The sequence below is a fragment of the Hirundo rustica genome, chromosome 1, assembly GCF_015227805.2.
Source record: "Hirundo rustica isolate bHirRus1 chromosome 1, bHirRus1.pri.v3, whole genome shotgun sequence".
NCBI classification, from domain to species: domain Eukaryota; kingdom Metazoa; phylum Chordata; class Aves; order Passeriformes; family Hirundinidae; genus Hirundo; species Hirundo rustica.
In genome coordinates this window covers 137,753,842-137,778,926 of record NC_053450.1, presented here as the reverse complement: position 1 = coordinate 137,778,926, position 25,085 = coordinate 137,753,842, and the positions used below count along the sequence as shown (strand labels likewise).

General features: G+C 36.2%; 1 protein-coding gene across 4 annotated transcripts in view; it reads right to left on the bottom strand.

The window, feature by feature from the left end:
* The window catches only part of MLLT10 (MLLT10 histone lysine methyltransferase DOT1L cofactor), a 125,587-nt gene that overhangs the window by 78,395 nt on the left and 22,107 nt on the right, over positions 1–25,085 (bottom strand). For 2 of the 4 annotated variants that reach the window (XM_058419260.1, XM_040067507.2), the window contains exons 3-7: positions 24,832–24,886; positions 12,293–12,402; positions 6,161–6,264; positions 2,394–2,487; positions 319–414 (exon numbers count right to left, since the gene is read on the bottom strand). In XM_058419260.1, the coding sequence (XP_058275243.1) occupies positions 319–414; positions 2,394–2,487; positions 6,161–6,264; positions 12,293–12,402; positions 24,832–24,886 (459 nt within the window). The remainder of the gene's footprint in view (positions 1–318; positions 415–2,393; positions 2,488–6,160; positions 6,265–12,292; positions 12,403–24,831; positions 24,887–25,085) is intronic. The other 2 variants (XM_040067580.2, XM_040067744.2) reach the window with 2 other exon arrangements.

The following is a 25,085-nucleotide window of genomic DNA, read 5'->3' as shown; positions in this document are numbered from 1 at the left end:
CATGCAGTCACAAAGAGTATATAAGAAAAGCTCTAACAGAAAATTAATGCAAAGGAAGTTGCATGGAACAGCCTTCCCAATGGGTATGTTCCAGTATCTCAAAACTGAATAAAAACAGAAACAGAAAAGTGCATATACAAATGCACCTGAAGAGGTTTCCTCATTGGATGCCAGCACCTACGGTTTATCACGTGCCATTTATTATTCAGTGCTTCAGAACAAGATTTTCTTCACGCTTTTCAGCAAAAATGAAATTTACCAAAAAGTGCTACTTTTAAGCAGATGTGCCACATAATTAGCAACGACAAATCCACTTACTTTTTTCTCCTTCTCATGATGTTTATCCTGAGAGTGAGAGGAAGAATCACTTAAACTTTGATCATATGACCTATTAGATCCCCGTTTGCTCTTTTTCTAAAAAGAGAAAATATATTTATGGACAGAGAAAAGGAACCATTCAAATAAATAAAAAGTATAAAGCATTTCCACTGACAAGATGCCTTATTGCTTCAGGAAAAAAACTTCAGTACTTTAGTTACTGGAAAGCTGAGTAATTACTGTCACTAAAATTCACAAGACTATTGAATGTACAGCAGGAAAAAAGCCTATCCTTTTATCAACTTTTACACCTCCCACAAATTTGCAAGATATGCTTTCCACAGAGAAATTAATATGCCACATTTTAAAGGTTAAAAGATGCTAGACACATTTTCAAGTTGTCATACCATAAAACAAAAAAGATGCTGCTCAAATGAGTATCACATGAAGCCACTGTGATGCCCTGACACATGCTTGAAATGCATTCTAAGGTGACTTCATGACTTATTTATTATTCAAGTGATCTGTCTGCTATATTTTCATTAAAATGGATTAAAAAACAGGATACAGCATGCTACAGTCATGTCTGTGATTATAAGTGGCAGATGTAATTGCCTGTATTTCTGTAATGTCTGAGAGCCTAGTTCAGGACTGCAAATGCTTTATGCTGGGCCAGAGTTCTAAAGGTTGGTTTTCTAGTAACTGAGGAAGCATTTAAAGACACTTCAGGCAATTCCTTTGTCAACCAGTTTTCAGTGGAATAGTAGACATAGAACACCCACCATCTTCAGCAGAAAATACTAACCACCTGTATTTACCAGGCATCAACAACCACAATAATCCCAAAGAAAAACTGAAACACTTAAAACAATCTTGCCAGTCTTTACTGTTCTTACCACTATAGCTTCTTACCAGAAAGCTAACTAATTATATGTCAAATATAGAGTTATCATTAAACTTGGTTTTTAAATAAACATACCTGTTCTCAATCACAGCAGCACTGCAACATTCAAATCAAAGGCATAACAGTGTAATGGTTTGCCTTCACCACTAAATAAGAGACTGTTTTCACTTTTTGTATATACTTAGCTCAAAATAGTAAAACAAACAAAAAAAGGTCTTAGCTTAGTAAGGGCTTAGAAAGTCCTGACTTATCTTCATTATGAAGCAAATTCATCAGCTTCATAAGCACAAAACTGACTTCACCAAGCTAATCTTCTAGAAACTAAAATGATTGACTGGTCCTGTGTTTTTACCTTGCTGCAACCTGAAAGTCACACAAAGTATTCAATTTTTTTAGCAGTGAAAATAAGTAATCTGGAAGTTAAACTATATTTAGAATAGTATCTGAACATAAGTCTGTATATTTTAGTATTAACAAATAACATTTTTTAAACATCAGGAAGCCCCTCAAGTCCACACACTCGCACATGTACGCAGAAACAGGTATCTGGAACTGTCAAACTGGCAAGAAGTGAAAGGAAAGACTCCAGAGGTCTGATCCAAAACCTACTGGATTAACTGAGAAAATGCAGTGTTTTTCATTTCTTGTTTGTTTTTTAAAAATCAAACCTGAAGTCACTTCCTTAAGGTTGTGCTTTAGAGAACTTACAAGGAGGGAATACTCACTGGCTACACAGTGAGCAACAGAACAAAAGAGGCTGGGCAGAAGAGTGACAGAAGCAGAAAGAAATGGAGTGCTTCTTTATTCTCTAGAACTAGTATTTTCTAGTTTACTCCAAAATAGACTGAATTCCTAGAAGGCACCTAAACAAATAGCAAAAGAAAACATTCCAGGAACTCAATGGGAAAAAAAAAAAAAAACCAACAAACACCCAACCCACTAAATGTGCACACTATTTCTAGCAGAGGGGGAAAACCCACACATCTATAAAGTAACCACTTATAAAAACATTTCCAGCCAGTACTTCTGTAACTGTGATTAAAACATTTTTTTTTATGAAATACAATCTACTTTTTGAACTACATGAAAATATTATTTCTAGTGCTAATAGCAATTCAGAATAAAAAAATAAGTCAGTAACATTTATTTATAGAATTTAATAAATACATACCAGTTTATTAAAATGGTATTTACAGTAGCCACAGTACTGGACGTTATCTGCACCATTGCCTTCCTCTTCACAAAGAAGTCCTGCAAACTGTGCACTAAAAATAAACCAAACAGCATTCAAGGAAAGCCATTTTACACCAGTTTGTACCACAATAACACATCTGATAATATATGGATGCTTATACCTGCAATTAATAAGAGGTTTCCACACAAATAACTTCCAGCGGTATGTGAGGACATAACCAACCTTTGTAGCCCAGGGAAAAACATGTATAATTCATACTCTGGCCTGTTGCCTTTTGTCAGAATCTTTAAGCCACTCACATGAGCTTACTGCTTGCAAATCTACATTTATTATGCAGCTACTTGCACAAGTAAATAAACAAAGCAATCTACAATGGCTCTTACTTCAAATTAAAAAAAAAACAAACAAACAAAAACCCCATTAAGGAAAGAACAGCTTTTAACAAAACCATACTATAGCTCCAAAGAAGAGTTTTTTTCAGAACTTGCATACGTGCATCTTTGTTCTGCCATGAAAATTACTGGGTTTCTTTTTTTTTAATCTAACTTGAATTACATAGCAAATCAAACTGTATTTACTAGTTTAAAATACTGTGTCAGGCTAATTACTTTTAAAAAGATCAACACCTACGAGCTGCATTGACTGGACTAATTATTACCTTATTCTACTACATCGTTCTCAAAACATTTTTTCACCATTTGTAATGTTGCTATATTTTCTTTAACAAAACAAACGTAGATATTGACAAACCAAATATTGTCACATTTCCATATCATTTTCATTTCCATATGTTGGGGTTTAGGATTCTTCCTTTTGTTTCTTGCCCTTAGGGAATTTTCGCCCATATGTTGCTAGGAGACAACAACGACTGGGTACTTAAGAGAGACAAAAGAAGTTGCCAAACTCAGGGGAGGAGGGCACCTGGCTGCACTTCTCCCATCTGAAGGTTTCTCTAGGAGAGGCAGAGATACCCGAGGAGGGGGCTGGGGCAGCTGCTCGCTCTCTGGAGCTCTCGGCCCTGCGAGAGGAGAGAGGCTGCAGCCGCTGCGGGGAGATTTGGTCACCACGGCGGGGTTCCGTCTCCCGCTGCCGTTCCTCTACCGTGAGTGGAGCTCCGCTCCTAAGAGCGGCCGCTGCACTGGGTCCTTATTAACACCCTACCTCATTAAACAGGGGACCCTTCGCTATCTGCTCAGGTGCCGCAGGGGAAAGCCCGGGGTCCTCGAGCCCCATCCCGCCCCCAAGGGAGTCTCTCTCTCTCAGCCCTGTTCGGGGGGTGCTGCCACTGCCCGGCCTCCCGCCTGTTTTCTCTGCCGCTACTCCGCGGGTTTCGCCGCACTGTAGCCCCACAGCCCCTGACTGCCGGGACATCCCTGCGGTTCTAGCTACAGCTGCCGAGTTCCTGACACATCTCATCTACTACTCTGGGATTGTGCTCATTCCCGCCGTTCCAGCTTGCTGCTCCCGAGGGTCCCATTGGGGCACCAGGATCGATTGCCCCAGGGGTTTGTAAAGCCAGCCTTTCTTCCATCCCATCCCATCCCATCCCATCCCGTCCCGTCCCATCCCGGCCGAGCCGCCATTACCACGCGCTTCCCCAGCTCGCCCCACAGCGCCCCCTGCAGCCGCAGGGGAATCACCGCACCCGCCCTGCCCGCCGGGAGCCAGCAGCGCCCCTGGCGGCTGTGAGCGGAACTGCACCGAGGGGGGAAAGCTCAGAGTGGGCGGAGACTCTCCATTGCGGCCTCCGCTTGGTTTTTTCTTTTTGTTTGCTGTTGCTGCCATTGCTGTTGTTTGTTTGCCTTGTTATACACACACATACTAGTAAAAAACTGTTATTCTTTTTCCCATATCTTTTGCCTGAAAGACTCTTAATTCTAAAGTTATAATTTGGAGGAAGGCTGTTTTAAGGGAGGCTCCTGCCTTCCTTGGCATACACCTGTCTTTCAAACCAAGACATCATAATAATGCAACGTTACAGTCAAAATTATACACATGAGTATTTAAATGAAGGAAGACTATACAATGTGGTTCATTTTCACAGATTTTTAAGAATATGTTCTTGGAAAACCCAGAAATACTAAATACATGCACATCTACAGCTGATACCAACTAGAAAAAATAATTAAGAGGATGTCTTTAAGCAAAATTTCTAGGCTTCTCTTACAAAAAACATGCACTCAAGCTCATTTTTCATTAGACAATAGTTGTGACAATCCCAAGCGGATATATCTTGCCCTAGATTTCTGGTAGTCTTTTCTCATTTTCTTTTCTTCTGTTTTTTTAAATATTACAGAAGCCTTTAATTATCTCCAGTCATACCACTCTTCAACTAGATATAATTTTCAGCTAGATATATCTATTATATAATAATATAATAGATATATTTAGACAGCTAAATATAATGTTTTTGAACCAAAACATTCTAAAAAGTGGCAAGATAGCTGTTTTAATTTTGATCTTAAGTCTCATGCTCTTCACAGTATTCACTGAAAGTAGGGTTTTGGAATAAAAAGATGAAAAGGACTCTTGTAGGTATCCAAGTTACTGAAAGGAAAGAGAACTTCTCATACAAGCGCTTGGATGTATACATTTTTTCACACCTGTAAGTAATCCCTTTACATGGTATGCACATTTTGAGGATCAAAATTCATTTTCACCATAAAAAGAAATTTGACATTGATCACATCCAATGAAAAATTAGATACTTATGAAAGAATAAAATCTGAAAAGTATTTTCTTTTCAAAAGAAAAAAATAAACGAAGAGTTACCAAGATTATGAGTACCAAACAATGGAATTAAACCCTTCAAGATCTCCACAAGACATACAAATTATCACTACGGTACACTGAAGAAACTGCATTTAAGTGATTTAAGCTGATGTGCAAATACCATTTCTCTGACTAAACTGGTCATGCAGCAGCATACTGGGGCAGTCATAAAACAGGTAAATCCACAGATTATGTAGCTAGATAGCCTATGTAGATCTGCCCACTATTGTAAAATAACTCCAGCTGAAATTAAAAAAACTGAAAAACTGAAAGTAATGCCTGCAAATTTTGGACTGGGACTCTTCTTGCTTCCTTTGACATGGGGTTTAATCTAATTATCCAGCCTCTTTTAGAAGTCCATAAAGTGAAACAAGCATCTCCTGAATACAAGGAAAACTATGTATCTTAAAGTGGAATTAATCAGATGGTGGAGAACACAGCTCTTTTTCTCCAGCAGCAACACACAAATTCTGAATAATTCAGGATGATCTGTACCATTTAGATAAACCAGTGAAGTGAGTTATTCCCACATGTTTGGAAATCCGTACTGGAATGGGTGAGTCTAATGCATTTTTACATACAGCTCAGTAATTTTCCCACTGATTTACCAAAAGTAAACATCAAAAGCAGTTAGCACGCAATGCTAACAATGTCTTCACACGCCCATAGCCTATTAAACATCCTCTAAGAAAAATGACCTAAGACCAAGAAAAAAACCCAAACTCCACTATACTTATTCATAGGAGCACACACCATTTAATACCACCCAAGGGAGCATTATCAGACAGTTTTTGCAGCTCACAGCAAAAACTATGCTGCCACTACCATATTGTTAGTAAACACTATTATAAAAACAAACCACTTTACTGTATTTCTTTAATCAAATATGTACTAAATAAGTTTATTCATTACACTGTGTGTATTAATTCTTTCTAGAACATCAGAGATGATAAATAATAAAATATACTTACCATGTTACATGAAAAGCTTGTCGACATCCATGTTTATTACATGTCATACAAGCACCAGTGGCTGCTTTACTTTCTCTGCCTTGTTCATCACAAATATAGCATGTCTATCAAAGAGAAAATACTTAATTTGATAAGAAGCACACAAATAAATTCTGTGTTACAGGAGATTCTAGGCTGAGAACTACTGCATTTTGCAGCTAAGCCAGTGTAAAGAACTTCTTTATGAAAGTCTAATCATGCTTGTGAGCAAAAGGAGATCACCTGGTAGACTCATGGGATCTGTGTAACACTTCACCAAGGTTAAGGCAGTATAAATATTAATTTGCTTATGTTTCATACCACTGTCAACCAGGCAAAGGGTTAAACAGCCAAGGGTTAATAGCATCAGGCTTCCCAACTGTCCTTGCTTTCAAGTTTCTGTTTATGTCCTTTTAAGTCGCAATCATTTTCATATTCATTTAATATAACCTGTATTCGTGGCATTCAGAAATATCAGATGAGACTGGTGCCTAATGGTACAATATGCCATATCGTATATATATAAATCTACACAATTACAAAAAACCTGCAAATTTAAAATTTTATTTGTACGTTTGGTGCAAAGAATTTTCTGAAGTGTCATAACATGTTTCAATATTCATCTGATGCTCAGCTACTTTTAATTAAATTGGTGTTTAACAGAACCCTGCTTTGTTTGGATCACTACTTCAGTATGACTTGGACAGCCCCATAAACATCTTGTAAATTAATCAATCAAGAGCCTTCTGTAAAAAAGCTCAAATGCATATACCAAACCCATTTCAACCTCCAAAACAAGCTAAAATGTTAACTTAATTCTTCCTCATTATTCTTTTTTTTTTTTTAATATGTGGCCAATAAATATGAATACATGTTGTATGGAAGCACACTGCTATACTAAGTGTCACTACTATCTCTCACCAGCATTCCAGGGAGAAACATCAGGCAAAACTAAATCTCTTTTCACTTTTTCCTGTCCTAATTACTGAAACAGCATTTAGAGAGAATCCAGATCATATCACATTCATGTGTAAAATTTAACAAATTAAGAAGAGATCTTTAATGGAAGTATCATCTAGCACTGAGGTGGATTAAGTGTTCGTTTTTATATGAGAGAACCTGAGTATTGAACATTAAGGACGCTCCTACCTCTGTGGAAACCCCACTGTAAGATCCTTAATGAGAAAAGAGAAACTTCTTTGTCAAAAAATGAAATTGTCTCTGTTTTAACTGACTTACAATTTTATCCCAACCTCCCTTCAGTGAGGCAGAAAATGAGTAGAATAATAAATAAAAATAACTTCAACCATGGGTAGTAGAAAACACAGTGGAAAAAAATGGACCAAGAGACCACTGAAATTTAAAAAAAACAAAACAAAACAAACTATATTATGCAAAACCATTATTACTTAGATAGGAAAATTAGTGAAATTCTGAGACAGAACAGCATTTTACAGAGGTTTTTAGAACAACAATTAACAGTAGGCGTCAGCTAACTAAAGCATTTCTGTTAATACGCAAGACTTGAAGGTAGGCGAGTTATTCTGGTACAGTTTCCACACTACTTTAAAAAGCTAATATATCCTAAAATCATACCCTATAACCTACCATTTAAAAGATCAGAAAGGGGATAATCCTACTTAATTCTCTGCCTTGCTTCTTTTGTACATCAAGGTGGTGAACACTGATAATTCAGCTGTTTGACAGGGTCTGAGACTGGCTGCTTTTAGCTTTCCATACCATGACCTGACACATTTAGATTTTAGGAACGAACAAGGTCATGATCTATCAACCTCATCAGAGTCACTATATTAAGTGTAAGTAACTTCAAAGTAAGATACTTCTATAAACAGAGAGCTCAACAAACCCCATAAAACTTAATAATACTTTCTGGTTTTTTTCAGTTTTGTTCCAAGTTCTTTAATTTTTTTTCCTCACTGAAGCTCAGAAAGAAAAGCAATACAACCATTCCACTTAGCAGAGATGCAGACACCATTTTTCAGTATTTACCCTACATGCAGGGTCTCTGTTTTGGGACCTCTTAGAGCAATTTACATTAAAATGACTGAAAAATGACTACAAACTACATTACGAACAAGTTTAAATGCAACATGGTGGACTGACTACTCATTTTAAGAAGCTCAAAGAGCTTTCTTACAATAGTTATGAGAAGCATTAAACTTGTTTCCTAGTATTCCATATGAAACAGGGACAAAGAAGGTTCATCCTCCTGTTGCAACAGACAGTAAGTTCTCTACAGCTGAGCTTCTCATATTTGTACCTTCTCTTAGACACCCAAACAATTACGGAAGCCTGAGAACTTTTTTCTTTCTTTCACAAAGGAAGACTTGCATGTATTTGTGAATCCATACAAATGCTACATCTCTGAAGTCTCAGAATTGTGGAAGTTTAAAACGGTCCCACCACCTACAGCTGCACTCTTCTTCAAAACTCTTAAGGGAAGAGAGTACTCTTGCAAACTCACTGGAAAAGCAAAAGCTTTTGATCCAGCAAGGAAATTTTACTCAAAACCACAACAAATATCTTATTTTCCTTAAAGGCAAAATGTATATTTTGCACACCTGTCTTTACGTTACTGTTAGTACTTTCCCTTCAAAGATTCAAAGTGTAAACCTTCTTTGCAAAAGCAAAGACAGAAGGGAAGATGAGGCAAAAAAAAAAAAATTATAAGGCAAAAAGTAATTTCAGAAATGGTTTATTCATAACAGCTACCCAATGACATTCTCTGATCACAAAATCAAACCTAGAAATTGTACAGAAATCTCTCACTGTTGCAGCATGTACTGAAAGAAGTTTGCCAGTTGTATTCGCTACTAGGCAAATCAAGAAACTCCAAATGCATTTATCTTTTAATCACTTCTTAAAAGAGATTCCTAAAAGCAGTAATTATATACAACTATCACAGAGTTTCAAATGAACCTGAAAGACACAAATAAAGTTGACATAAAATAAAAAGATATTATCCATGCATAACCATCCAAGGAATAAGAAACACCTATTTCTGAAAAGAAGAGCAACTAATAGTTTGGTGGTTTTTTTTTTTTAGAAGCAACTGTGTAAGAAGAGCTTTCCTGATAGCTAACTCATTAATAAAATCATTCAGTGGATTCATTCTGTAATAATTTTTATCCCCAAAGCAGGCAAATTTCAGGGAAACAGCAGCCGAATGTCTCTATGTGGACAAGCTTTGGTATCTACAGCATTACTTCTTGCAATTAAGATTACTGTACTTGGGAATACTGCATATTTTGCAGTGTTTAGTAAAGAAACAAGTGCATAGGGAAAAAAACAAACATTAAATTAAGTACTATTGTCCTGGCATAACTTCAACAATATTTACTTTAAAGACTACAGTATAATTTCTCCCTCTTGATAATTTTCTTTGGCCTCTGTTTTCCCCCAATTCCATATGCTAGTGCGCTATATGTATCCAGCCATGCACAGAGAATTATTTAAAACTTTCCAGGAAATAACATCTTACTTAAAATCTATTCCAACCTGAGCTGACAAACTGAATGAAACTATCATTAAGCCTCTCTAAAAAAAGAAACAACTCGAGTAATTTTTTCGTAATTACATGTTTACATTTGTTCTCAGTGTGCAACAAATGTTTCAAGAACACTCTGTCATATCTACTTCTCAAAAAACAGCTTTTCTTTCCCATTTTTACACAAATTAATAAAGTCAGTGAAATGCTTTACAAAATTTCTGACCCAAAAAAAAGTAATTTAAATAAACACCATTTATCTTGAATAGCAATAGGAGCAGAAAGTAAAATTATTGCAGGCTACATGAAAAGGGAACTAATGGTTTGATTAGTTTTGGGGGGTATTGCTCAAGAACAGCCTACCTGGGAACCCATGGCAGTTTAACTACAGCAGTACTAAACTCAGCACCTGCTACAGACTTAGCAAGAGTCGAGAGTTCCCTGTCAGCCAATACTTCTTAAATCCAGTACTATTACAACTAGACTGTTGTTGGCACTGCAGTTAGATTGGTTTCAGAAGGTTTGCTGCAGCAACTGCAGAATGGCCATTTCTTGGTTTCCTCTGAAATCCACAGCTGCTATCTCCCTGACCCAAAAAGACCAAATAATGTCAGTGAAATCTGAGCTCTGGAAAAAAGAGAGAACCAAAATAATAGTAATTTGTAGGCTAGGGGTCTGACCCCAAACTTTGACATTTCTGACACCAGTCTCATCGTACTTCACAATCAACTATAGTAGCCGGATGAAAGTAGTTTGAGGCTGCCTGCAAACAGGCCTCAGTCAGAACACCTGCCCAGAGCAGAGTAGCAAGAGCTGGACAACATCAGGAACTCTCTCTACATAAACTGTATGGTGCCAGTGACTATCTAGCAAGAAAAAAAAAATCACAGTAACTACAGAGCAACAAAAATGGAAACTGGAATTTCAGCAGCAAAACACAACTGCATTGTCATATATTTAGAATAAAAACTGTTTGAGAAAGAAGCAACTTTAGATATGATGAAAAGGAATTAAAGACTAAACACAGAGGCAAACAATGGATTTTGTCAACAAGCAATAATAAAAGACGCAGAGTACATTTTTTGAAGTTGCAAGGATTTACTCATCCAGTATCCAATTACCATCAATGGAAATGGTCCAAGATAAAACAAAATCTAAAGTGTTCCATGAAATTTTTGAAGCACATTAAGGGAGAACCAGTACCAATTGAAAAAAAAATATGACTGACTACTACTCGAGGAAAAAGAAAGCAAATGTTCTGTTTTCTCAGAGTTGAGGAAAGAGAGGAAATAAACTCATCTGTTATAGCAAATCCTTACTGCTTTGTGTCCACAGAAACGTTTTATTAGCTCTGTAGTGAATCTCACTGTTGTATGTTCTTGCCAATGCAGAAGGAAGCAAATAGTGAGATGCCAACAGAGATGTTCAGGTAGTAACGAGAAAGCGTGAGAAAAACCACGACTTTGACTCCTGGTTTTTCAGCTACAGTAAATAAGATGGACAAAATGTATTGACAGCAACTGGAGAAAGAGAAACAGAAAAGGAAAAGACCAAAGAAAGAAAAAAGGAGAAAGGCTAGAAAAATGGAGAGGCAGCCTATAAATCAAAGAAAGAAACTTGGACAGGGGATGTGAGGGGTGGGAAAAGTCACAGAGGCAACATGAACAGGGACTTGTCTCCCTGTAGGAAGAACATGATGTGATGTATGCCTTTTTCTTCTTTCTCTTTTTTATAACACAAACTATTCCTACTTTACTCCAGTGTCCACAAACTACCATAAAATAAAGTACAAAAAAAGAGGCTAGAGGTTAAAAGAACAACACAAGAAAAATATATAACACACTAATCAGAAATTCAGACAGTTTGCTTCTGCAGAAGGGAATACACAAAGCCCAATGTAGTTAAGTAAAGAGAAAGTAACACAAGTGAAATGAGAAAAATGTAACTATCAATAAAGAACACTAACAAGCTACTGGTTTGTTGCTCAGCTTTCTGGTTTTTTTGTGGGTTTGTTTTGTTTTGTTTTGTTTTTTGTTTGTTTAAAGTCTCACCATACTTTATAAAACATTCCATCTCACTGATAATTATTTAGGAACAGTTCTCCTAGAAGCAAATAATACCACTAAAGTAAATGTTATTTACAAAGGCAAAAGTCTGCAAGCATTTGCCTTAATATATTAGCATATGTTTCTGTCCTAAAAGGAATGTTTATAAACCTGTTTATGTTAATATCAACACTTAAAACACTAGGACTTTGTGGTAATTAATAATAATATCTCATATAAGCTGCAGTAGTATTTTAACCTACAGAAAATATTTCAGATTCCTTTCAAAATAAACTGTTATTCAAAGTTCATGATATTTTTAATTAACAAAACAGTCCCTAATCTGGAAAAGACTAATAGGACATGGCAGATAACCTTACAGCTTAATTTAATAATACAGCTTTCTTAATTCTTCACTTTACCATAAAGACATTGCAGAAAACTCACATAGACACATTCAGGAATTCTATATAAAGTGCATTCTAAGAAGTGTAGTTTTATACTATTGAAGTTCACAAGTTTTAAAATAAATACATTAGATATAAAAATATATAATTATACCTTATTATAACGATCATGAGGAACAGACTGCAACACGATAGGCTCCATTGTAGAAACATTTGCAAATTGCACCTCGGGAATGTACAGAGCACAAACCACATGAGCCCAACCTACAAAAAGTTATAATGGTATTTAATGTTTTCTAGAAGCTTAAAGGACATTTCAATGTAGTACAATTATAGTACAAAGAACCTTTTACAACACTTTTCTTCCACAGACTATTTTAACTGTTTAGAATATTAAGGACGTAAATTACACTTAAGTCATGTTTACATTTCATTTTTGTTATCCAAAGTTTAGATGATCAGTAATACATTTTTAATGTAGTCAGGGAGAATTTACACGAGTAATACTCCATGAAATTCAAATACCAATGATTTATATAAACAGTGACACACAAACAGAAAAACTACTATTTTTTAAAATTTCTTGGATTAACATAGTCATTGCATGAAAGCTACACAAAGCCCTGCAAAAAGGAAGCAGTATCTGACCAAACTGGCATTCGTACGAGCATAGCACCATAGAAGACTTCTGCATATAATTTTTATTTTAAAAATGGCATTCTGATTGGAACAGACTCCCGTTTCTTTCTGTAGAAAGAAACTGCAACACATACACACACCCTCACATCCCCTCTATGAAATCTCTTGCTTTTCCATTTATAAAGTTGTGGCCAACTTATTTTTTCATAGGAATACAAATACCTATATCCAGTCCAACACTAATGCATTAACTTGGAGTAATCAATAAATGGTTAATTACTTACCATACTCTGCTTTAACAACATTTTGAGAAAGTCAACATTCTAAATTGTCTGACATTTGGTCAGATGGAGGTGGGGGAATCACCAAGTCATAAACAAACCTACTAATTTGAAGCCTTTTTTTTCAACAAAGAGATCCTCAAAGCTGTTGGTTTGTTTCAGTGGAGGACTGTAGATACAGCAGAAACTGCTATAAAGCTCATCCAACATATTGCTGCACTGACATTATTAACAGAATTATTAAATGTATTATCACCTCATCTTAAAGCGAATTTGGCGTAGCTAATCACTTGATGTGAATTCTGCTCCTTCTCCATGAGGAAAACTAAAGTTTCTTGTCACAAGATCCTCAGCATACTTTAATTCCGCTTTTCTCCTACCCAGGCTTACTTGTATGTAAACATTAAGGACATAAAATTAGACTTACATAATTAGATAATTTAGCAGATTATTAGCTAATGCAAGCAAAGTAAATTATCATTGTGCAAACTCATGCTATAATAAAATAACAACAACAAAAATAACCCCCCAAAAAAACCCAGAAAAAAAAATGAAACACAAAATCCATCATACACTGTCTCACTGCAGACCCTTCTGAGTTTTCATCTTGGATTTTCTCTTCTCAACTGCTCTACAGCATCTAAAAATTCTTAATTTCTTCACCAAACTGTACTATGATTCTTAAACTGAGCTAAACACAAAGCTGTGCTTGCTCACAGTAGTTTTGTTGAGACTCTGGAATGGTATTTAGAATAAAAAACACATATGCAATTCCAGATAACTTTTCTTAAAGCACAAAACTTCTCCAGTTTCTGCCAATTGATCTGGTGTCCCCCCCACCTCTATGTACTGAATTGGTCGTCAGAATTTCTATGGAAAACTAAAAGTGCATGCGCGCGCACACACACACCCCCCCCAGTTATAGTCAATATTCACAGTCAACGCTACATATATCATTCTAGTATTTCAACTACAACTAAATACAGCATCTGTGCTGCTCCGTAATTTTATTCACAAACAGTCTTTAGAATTATTCTGTACAGAAAAGGATTGAGACTAATAAAAGAGTAGGGTAAAAAAAGTATAAACTGCCAACTTGAGCTGCTTTTAAAACCTATTCCAACTGATCATTTTAGAATTATCATTAAAAGACAGATTGAGAGAAAAAAAAAAAAAACTATAAAAACCACAACCTTTTTTTGTTCATTTGTCTACTTGAAATATCTTCAGGGAAAGAGTGTTTATAAGGGCTTTTCTAAGAATTGCCAACTGCCTTAAGCCAGAATCATCTTACTAAAGACAAATAAATATTAACACAGTGTTACTGGTGAATATTTACCTTTAAATCTACTCTCCAAAAATTAACTGAAATAGAAACACTATTCATCTAATAAAACCATTAAATCAATAAAAAAGTGACATTGAAATTTTGAAAAAAATAAACCTTCAGTTGGCTACACATAATCAGATGGCAAAAGCTTTTACTTCAGATGTAATTAAGCCTGCACTCCACTTACACTTACATATAATGGAAAACTATTATGTAAATATACAAAATACCAGAGACCTTAGGGGAAAAAAATCACTAAGTGAACTGAAATTTCGGTAGGTAAAGAATTTTTATGAAAAGGAGCCAGTTTCAGGAGCAACTTTAACTTAACAGTGCTCCACCACTATCCTCCTCCTTCACCCCTCTCCCCCCCACCAAAATCCAAAACCAAAGCAAACAAAAACACCAACAAAACAACAACACAAAACCACCCACCCTACAATACATTCCTATTTACAAATAGAATGTACACATCCAAGACAGCTGTGGCCAGTAGCAGGCTTTTAACTTTCATGAGACCAAAACCAGTATCTATATAATGAACAAAACACCACAGCACAAAACGCTTTTTGAACACGGGTTAGTAAGTGCCCATAGAATTGAGGATAAAGGACATTTTCCACTGGTTTCCACCTGGCACCTTCAGATCCCAGATAATCTGGCCTTGTTGGAAAATCACAAAAATATAATACATCACAATAATATAATATAAAATGCAGCACCTTTAATGCTACCAGCCTCAAATGCCTACACCAAAAAAGAAGTTTAACTCCAGCATCAGTTTCCACTTGGATTCAAGACACCCTGTACACAAGCTCTTAAATATTCTTTTGTCCAAAGTTTAACTGGTGAAGAAATAGAGAACTGTCAGAGAACAACACCCAGCTGACCTGGAAGTGCCAAGGAGAGTTCCCTTTAGGAAGAGTAAGGAATGTGGTTAAGAACCGATTGTCTAAAGGTGCTGTGCAATCTCCACCTTCTGAGAACTCAAGGTCTATAGACTCCTTCACAAAACTTTTATTGTTAAGGGAGGTCAAGAAGATTCCGTTTTGCCATATAAGAACCAGACAGTAGGAGGAAAACATTAAAAAAGCAAACAAGAACCATTTTCCCAAGCATCAAGAGACTAGCCGCTACTGCTACAAAGCGTACGCATGGAAGTAAGGACACCTATAGCCAAAGTGTGATAGATCTCCTCAGTCCCGCTGATGGGTGCTACTAACCTATAAACAGAATTACCTGTAACGTTTTGTGCAACAGAGTGTTCCTGACTATATAACACAGTGCAAAAACACCTTCCCAAACCTCTGCTGACATTTCCTTCTCTTCATGCAGCTACTCAGGCTGAGCGCAGAGCTTGGAGTCCCAGCAGAATAAAGGACCTATTGCATGATCAAAGTTGAATGCTTTGGTCTGCTATTTCCTACTGGATGATAACTGCCTCCTTTGTCTGCAGGGACAATGAAACATTCTAAAGACACCCATCCAAACTGTACATAGAAGCCCATATGAGAAGCAAGCATTTAAAAGGATGTGTGGTATTTCAGACTTCCTTAAAATACTTATTATTCCATTTACTCCATCTAAGCCATAAAGTTTGCACTATAAACTTGCTATTCAAATCACCTACTACATTATCCTACGGTAACTAAAATTTTATCAGCAACTATACACCCTTTCCCTTCTCACCCAGGAATAAAAAAAATCACTAAATCCAGTCCTTTTAAGCTTTACCAATTTTGTAGTGTGAAAAATACTGTTGCACACCCATGTTTTAGGTTATAAAATAAAAACCTCCAATAGCGCTGTTCTACACATTCAAAAATATTCAAAACATTCTCCCTAGTTTCTGTTGCAACTGAAATTATTTTATCAGCTCTCCTCTTCACCCAAACACTGCATAGAAATAACCGCAAAATATTCCTATTTTTTCTTAATTGTTCTCCAAATTTAGCCAGGAACTCACGCCATTTTTAAGATCACTTCTGTTCCAAATTAGTCCATTAAACCCATCTCTATTAACCATATCATTTACTCTTTAAATCAACAATAAGCTTCCATTCACTTTAGTTGTGTATGGTTTGAATCCAGACAAATGGCCACAGATGTATTACTCATGTTCCCAATTTTACTTATGAAACTTGCAGTAATTGCTAACAAACTTATAATTGCCACTGAATTCCTTATTTCCAATTTACTTTTGGTTTCATCTCACTTTCAGGACAACTTGAACTGGTAGAGAAGGCAGGACACATGTTTTTGCAAACAGAGATACAGGCAGCATGTAAAATGTTCTTAAAACTTTCCCTTATACCCAGATTTTTTTATTTTAGTTATTTTTCAATGTTTGAGAGGGTGGCCTTTTGACATATATGCCTCCTCAATAATAATATTCTTACCAGATGATATTGCTTGCCTTGCTTACTTTAAAATGAACCTATTTTCTTGGTTTTAAATTAGAAAGCCTAAGAAACATAACACAGGGATTCAAAGTAGCCATCAAGTTCGCTTGTTTCTGCGCACTCTTATTAGAATGGTTTCCCTGAAACTGCTGAAGAAAACCCCTCAGGCTACGACAGGCTTGACAGATTCACTGTCTCTTTTGCTTCAAAAAACCACAATATTCTACAACAACCAGTGTCTCAATCCAGAAATTGTAAAACATAATTTTTAATTTTTACTTATTGGTGATAGACAAAGTTAAAAACATTTACTTCAATTGCACTTACAAGTTCAGTAACTTTGGGAAATGCTGCTTACCTTTTAAAAAAAAGCCCTGTGTGATTTCTAAGAAAACATCGCACAAATATAACAAAGACATTTTCCTTTGGAAAGGTCTTAGAAAACAAATTCTACCAACTTTAAAACAATGTGGAAAACCACATACATACATATAAAGCAACTCTGAGATCTGCTTTGGTAACAATAATGAAAAAACAGGTTTTTTCCAATATCAAAAATGGGAAATTCATGCTGAAAAGTCTTCAAAGTTTAAATACACCATATGAGACCTGTAGCATTTCACGTAAATGAATTTTTATTTTGATTTATCTCTTAGAAAGATACACTACTGATTTTGCCAATTTTTACGTTTCATTCTAGTTCACAAAAGGTTTAATTAGCACCATAGAACCTACCCAAACGCTACTAATCTTTGACATTTTTATTTCTAGTGCCTTACTGACTTTTAACTCAGTGCAAACCTAGAAGTACATACATAGCAGGTAAAATTTTAATGTACATTGTTCACAAACGTTCACAGTAACAAGGCTCAGACTTCTGACCTCTAGCTGAAAATAGTTGATCTGTTATCCCAATGTGATAGAGAAAAGTAATTCCTAGCAATTCCACCATCAGCAAACACAAGACTGCTGCCAACAAAGAGCTCTATAATTAGAAGTAAACTCTACCAAAATATATTAACGAAGTAAACCCAGAAAGATAAATAATACACAGTATGTTACCCATCTAACTAAATTTTTGCCTTTACAACTACTGCTTAATTGCCCAAAATTTGATTCACAAGCGCCTTCCCCACAAATAAACTCACAGTACTTTTAGACTGCCTTCCAGTGCAAATTTTCAAGCCTTGCTTTAATAGTCTTTGACTTTATAATAAAATAACAGCAACAAACATATAACCCATGCTACCATCCACAACAATGGACGGCCTTGACTTGCTTATGAGCTAAGAGGCACAGAGCAGGGACTCCACTAGACCCACGGTCAGTGCTGAGGCTGTGAATTAAAGCACCAACACACTGTAGAGACCAGAATCATGAAGCCACACTGAACTCCAGCCACAGGACCAGCCTGATAGCACTGGAGTTCTGGGTTATTACCACCATCCCCTAACCACGTATCAATGTCAGAGCAAAATTTGTTTATGCATTCTAAGTCCCTAAAGAGTACATTTTATGTCATTAAAGAAGTCTTACTTTATTTCTAACTACATCTCACTCCCAAACCAGGAGAATGCATTTATTATTCCAGCATGGAAAAAATCTTTCTTTATTGAAATGTTAGTTTCTTGTAAGGGTTGCTTCAAGTTGTCCATTAAGGATGCACCTCAATCCATTTCAGCTGTAGACTGTCACTGAAAAGCAGGATCTCATCTTACTCTTTGCTTTCAATTGTACATTCATGCCCTCTCCTTGCAATATGAGTTTGCAATGTAGCAGGGCAAAAAAAAAATTTTTTTCATCTCATTACTAAGTTCGCAGAAAACTTAATAGTTTACCTTTGAGCAAGATCAGTCAATGGTTTGAAGCAATCCACACTGAGGTCACACAATTACCATACACAAAACCACCAGCGCAGAAACACCCAGTCAGGGGAAAACCACAGTCCCCCCCTTTCAGCAGAGGTCAACAGCTGTCCTAGATTACATGAAATTGCACCCTCTGTTTCCACAACTATCAGATCTGCTGACTGACCCAAAGGCCAAGCTCTATCCAACTCTGCTGGATTCACCTTTCAAATATGTACTTAAGACCATTACTGTTCCTCTTTGCCAAAGGGACAGATTAAGTACTATTTTATACCTTTAGTTAAGTGTCTCTTCATTAAGACATTCCATATACTTTTAACCCTGATCTTCCTTTCCTGTAAAAACAAGAAAACTTGCAGATAAACCTGTCAGCTGAAATTACTGTCTTTCCCTTACTCTATTAAATAAAGATTTAGAGTTTTCTATAGTTAATACAGCATTATTCACGTTATATTGTTTGATCCACTCTTTGAAGAGGGGTATGAAGAAGGTGCCACACTAACCACTAGAGCTGTCACTGCTGTGGTTGGTAGTCAACCTCATCCTTGGTACAGAATGGACAATTTGTAAAAAAGGTAAAATAAATACTATTGTCTATGAAGAAAAAGGCTTCATCCTAGGAAGTCCTACTACTGAATTTCACAAAATACTCCACTTGGAAAAATCTGGTCCTCAAGTAAAGAATTGATTCATTTTGAATCATCATTCTGCAGCACAACAAATACTTTGTTTTTGAAACAGCTACGGATGAAATTCCACCAGTCCACTGAGTAAGCTAATAGCTTTAACAATTTTATCTGGTATGCTACAGAATTACTGAGTTTCTTCCACCTCTCTCAAGAAATCCTTTCATATAACAAAAGGAAGAAATGTATAAATAAGCACCTAAAACTCTAAAAAACCTTATACATATACACTGTGATTATCAGTAATGTAAATCATAAATATACAATACTTTATATGGTAATACAGGCATTTATATTACTGCAGTATTTTAAATTTATTATCTTTTTCTCTCTTTCCCAGTAAAAAAAAATACACACACCGCTATAAATCTGCTCAAAAATGACAGAACATCTGCAGGTAAGCACTTGCAAAATGCATATGTCTCAGTGTGTACATATAACATTATACCATCCACATTCTTAGACATTAACACCAAGAAAACTCATCAGAAGAGTAAACCAGACAGTGAGACTAATAATAACAACAGCAACGGGAAAGCCTAGCATATAATGTTTTTATAGACTTGGGAGATCCTGCCACTAACCCAGGGGGTGGGAAGAGGGTCTGGACCATGACATAAAACCACCACATTGTTAGCCAGCCTTTCCCCAAGCAGCTGCATGAAAGAAGTCTTGGTGAAAAGTCACACAAAGAATGCTGTTACACAGCATTCCTGATCATCATCCACTGGATCAGATTTCAAAGTAACAACTTGCATAGCAAAATCAAACCTTTTAAGCTTACAGAAAATTGTGGAAAAAGATTACTGCAAGAAAACTATTTAAATGTGAGATGCACTATATTAGATACAAGTGAAGAATTTGCTTAAAAACCAGAATGCATACTCAGTATTATGAGAATATAAAAGAACTGAGATTCAAAAAGCTATAATCAGTCCAAATGTTCATTATTTTATTTCCTCCTCACTGAGTGTCAAAAATCCTAAAGAAATTACTGCAACAGTTAAGGAAATATTATGGAACTGAAAGGCCCGAAACTATCAAACGCCAGCAGTTCTCAAGTATCTTTAAACAAATGCTCGCTTGTTACTTCTGTTTTTCAAAAAATGTGTTTATATTTTATCCAACTACTAATCCACTTACCAATCCACCAAGCTAAAGGAAAATTAATCTTTCAATAACCTTCTTACACATAAGACAGCAAATCAATAAGCAACTCATATACATATCAGGTTTTCTCATTTTAAAAAACTTTTATTTTTTTAAATGTTTAAAACCACAGCAGTTTCCCTAAATGAACATGGATGCCAAATTTATTGGGGAATTCTGTCAAGAAATATATACAGAAAGAAAAGTTCCTTTTTCAATTCAATCTTACTGTTCTACTTTTAATATCAATAAGAAAAGAATACATCGATTTTTTTATTTTTTAAATACAAGTAATAGCCTAACGGAATTTATACAATCCCAGTCTCTGAACACTGAAAAAGTCCTAATCTTTATGTAAAAATGAAGGCCATATGCAGGAAGGATTATTTTTTGTTCACAAAACCTAACCATAGCCCTAAGACAGTCATAGATATTAGGCAAAGAAAATATAAAACTTATTCAAAGCTAACTCCTAAAATTTCTTACAAATACCCTGCTCATAACTGTGCAATGCCCTATTACTTTTATAAATTAACTAAATCAAATGTGCAGCTAAATACAGTCAACTCCTAACAATCCTCAGGACAGATAAGCCCATGGACAAACAAGTCAACCACAGATACTAGTCCAGACTCCGCTTGGCTAAATCCAGGAGTATTGTTTCCAGGATCTGTGCATGTGCAGGAGTAGAAGAGCCATTTTCACACAGTGCAGAGACTGAACAAGCATGTGCAAACGGACCTTAGCTGCTCCTGCTCAGGGTCAGTTCAGATCTCTGGCAGTGGAAAGCACAGGAGGGACACTGAAGCAGACTAGGACATATTCCACAGAAACCCAGACAGAATTATCTCTTTGGGCTCACTTCAGGTTGTGATTCCAGCACAGTAGCCACATCACCAAGCCAAGAACAGGCAGGTATCTTTGTACTCTCCCGTGTACCCGAAAAGGTTACAGGAAGAGATACTGGAAAGGTGAGCACAGAATAACTGACCTTTGCCACCCCCGTTGACAAATACCAAGTGGCATCAAATAAAACTGATCAACTGCAAAATGCCTTGCCATGCAACATTATGGACACTAAACTTTTTACAGAAGGGAACACTTCAATAGTGTGACGGGCTCGTCTTCCATTAAACACAAAAATACCATGTCTGGAGCAAGAAGACCCATAGCATAAATGCTTGCAGGCTGGAAAGTATTCTGAGAAGGCACACAAGACTATTCTCAAGTATCTAGCTCATAATGACAAAGAGAGCAGGACAAATGTTGTTTGGCCTCCATGATATGCTCCTCTCCTCTTACTGTATCAGTCTGTCACTTAAGTTCTCTGTAAAACCCATGACAGTACTGCTCCAGTAATGCCATATTTAAGGAATCACTGAAAATGGTAATTCTGTGTTTGCCATAGATGACACTATGGCAAACATGAGGACCCACATTAACCTGATAAGCACAACTTAAGGCAGAGTCAAACAGACTCCAAACAGAAATCTAAAACCTAAAAAGCAAATCTAAAAAATGGTTCTCTCCAGAAGGTCAGATAAGCAGCAACAGGCCAGTAAAAGTAGGGGGAGCGTAAGGAAGAATGCACACAAAGGAACTTCGCACTATGGGGGGGAGGAGAGACAAAAACCTCAAAATACCAACACAACCACACCATATGCTACCATAATATACAGTCTATTATACTTATAGCCAGTATACTCATAAACAACACAAGTTTGATTCCCAGACTACTGTCATACATGTAGTGCCCCAGAGTCCTTAAAGGCAAGATAACACCATCACAGAAGAGCTCTTACACTAGGCTGCCTTAAGTTATAGTTGTACTAATGTACAGGCTGCTGCTAAAAGAACACAGGCCATTCCTTCTACCAGCATTAGCACGGGCAGCAAGGTCAGGGAAGTTTTCATGCAGCTGAAAAGAAATGCAGCAGCAGAAAAAAAAGAACAGTTTTAGAAGCTAGTACCACCACTAAGGAGGAAACAAAGTATAGCAAGGACTCTCACTGCAGTAACAGCATCTTACTGCAGGTTAAGAAAAATCATGGAACGCTACAGTAAAAGCTGAATAGCCCATTCATCTCCTGAACATAAAAGAAAATACAGTGCCCAAAACACAGTCCTTCACCCTACTGTAAAGCAAATATCCAGAAGACTGCTAAAAAAAAACTACAGGAGCAGCAGGCCATTTTGGGCTAAGTCACCTGCATATTCAAAACAAAAGTCACACTGCTTATTTCTGGCTCCAATATGAAGTTATTTGTTGCCAGAAGGCAGAAATAAGGAAAACCTTGAATCGTTGACTTAAAAATCAGCAATTCTTCTCTTGTTCTGAAAAGCTAAGACCATTTAATTATTTCTATACTTCAAGAAAAACTGCACAATTACAAGTTTATAAAGCTAGATCCTTACAAGGTTTTACCAAAAATGTTTGTTTCCAAGTTTCTTCTCAAATACCTGAGTCTTTTTACAATTCACTTGGCAACAGGAGGTGTAAGATCATTAAAAAAAAGTAAGTATTAACTTCCTGAAAATGCCATTTTCAACTGGCAAGCCCATTATCTGATCTTCAACAGTATTTCTCTAAGTCTAAAAATATTCTGGCACAATCTCTTGTTAGGCAGCTCTTTGAAAGGAAAGCTTCAGGTAAGAATGCAGGTTTCTGAAATGCAACACCAGTCCAAGTATTTTCCAAGGTGCACATTCTTCTGTAAAGCTATTATTTAAAGGACATTTGGTCCACAAAGTAGGATTTGCTGTTTTCAACACCATGGACAAGATCTGTTACAGAGCCTGGGTGTTTTCAGAAGAAAAATTCTTAAGCCTCTTAGCTATGGAATTTCAGTATGAAGCTTTCACTGATGAAAACACTTGGGTATTAAAATTATAGTACTGTGTTATATCTTTGCTATTTAAACTTAAAGCACTTGAATCTTATAGAGTAATTCATTTTCAGACAAGACTTTAAAATTACAATCGAGCCAAAAGAGAGATAACTAATAGGATGCTCACATCTTTGATCCACACTACCAAAGTTAGTTCTCAAGACTTCATTCAAAGAAAAAGTTTCAAAACCACCACAGACAATAGCAAAGCATTCCCAAATACTAATTTTTAGTATAAAACCAGAAAACACTTAATCTACTTCCTACTTTGCAAATTTTTCTGTATATTTCAAGATGTATGAGTCTTTCTTATTACTATTTCCTAAAAAGAAAGTGTCCAGCTGCCATTTCTAAAGAAATTAATTCAACATTACATATATCAAAATGAGAGCAATAACAAAGAAGAGGAATAAGACTTAAGTACTGAGCACTAAGTTCAGTGATGCATTTGAGTCAGTTGACACTAAAATGGTAAACCTTGAGCAGATAGATAGATAGATAGATAGATAGATAGATAGATAATGAATAGAGGAGTCAGAGGTACACAAGGGAAGGGGTAGATCAGCACAAACATGAACAGGCCCTGCGTTTCTGCAACTCAACTGTAACAGAAATAGCAAAGCTGCATCAACACTAAGCTAAGATAAAAATTAGCTAGAATATTATTTACACAGCACAGAATCTGCAGAATACAATTTACACCGACTGTCCAAGTGAATTCCAGAATACAGATCATACTGTGTCCAGGCTATTTACAGACAGATGATGGATGGGAATTTACAAGCATGTACTAGAGAGAGAAGGCGGCATTCCAAAAGTGGTTGAAAAGTTAATTGCAATTTTTCACTCATATCACCCAGCTATTAGTACAAACATAATCATGACAGGCTATTCAGTGGAGCCCTTCTCTAGCAGTTCTACTCAGCAGGAGCAGAACTGATGAAAACCTGAACAGTGAAATTAGAAAGATGCAAGGGTGAGGTGATCACTACTGCAACTTTCCAGCTTTAACTTCTTTGTTACAGAACTTATTAGTAAATCAGGCATGAAAGAGTCAACCTTTGAAAATGCACTGGTGCATTCAGTCTGGGCTACAGACATAAAAATTCCACTTTCCTCCATGAATGGTGCACTTTCAACAACTTTCGATAAATGCTCAGGCTCCAACTAAATACACCTAAAATTCATCCATTTTACCCATTAAATCTTATGTTAAAATGCAGTTTTTCTATTGTAACTTTCTTCCTAAAAATGAAACTAAGAATAATGATAGATGTCCTCAAAGTAAATTGAACTTAAAGTGGATAAAAAAGGATTACTGTAAAATAGTTACCTCTTTCCAAAGCAGTCAGTGTTTTCTTTTATGTTTAGGATCCCTACAATTTTTTTTCCAGATTTATTTCCCTCATACAAAATAAGAGAGTTCACAAAAAGCAAGAATAAAACTTACCCCCATTATCTGTTCTCTTTAAAGCACCATCCTTATGAGGGCATAATTCACATCTCTAGGAAAAAAAGCAAAAATAAAATAAAAAAATGGAATGATCATAGAAGCATTGAAAAAGAAACCACACACATTAAAACTGTTACCTGATGTTAAGGAAGCAGCAATTCTTTAAAACTAAATGGGTGTGTTTCCCTTTAACCTTTACTTGAATATTAATGTTAGTTTGTGAAAAATAAAGCTTTGTCCTCCAGATCCTG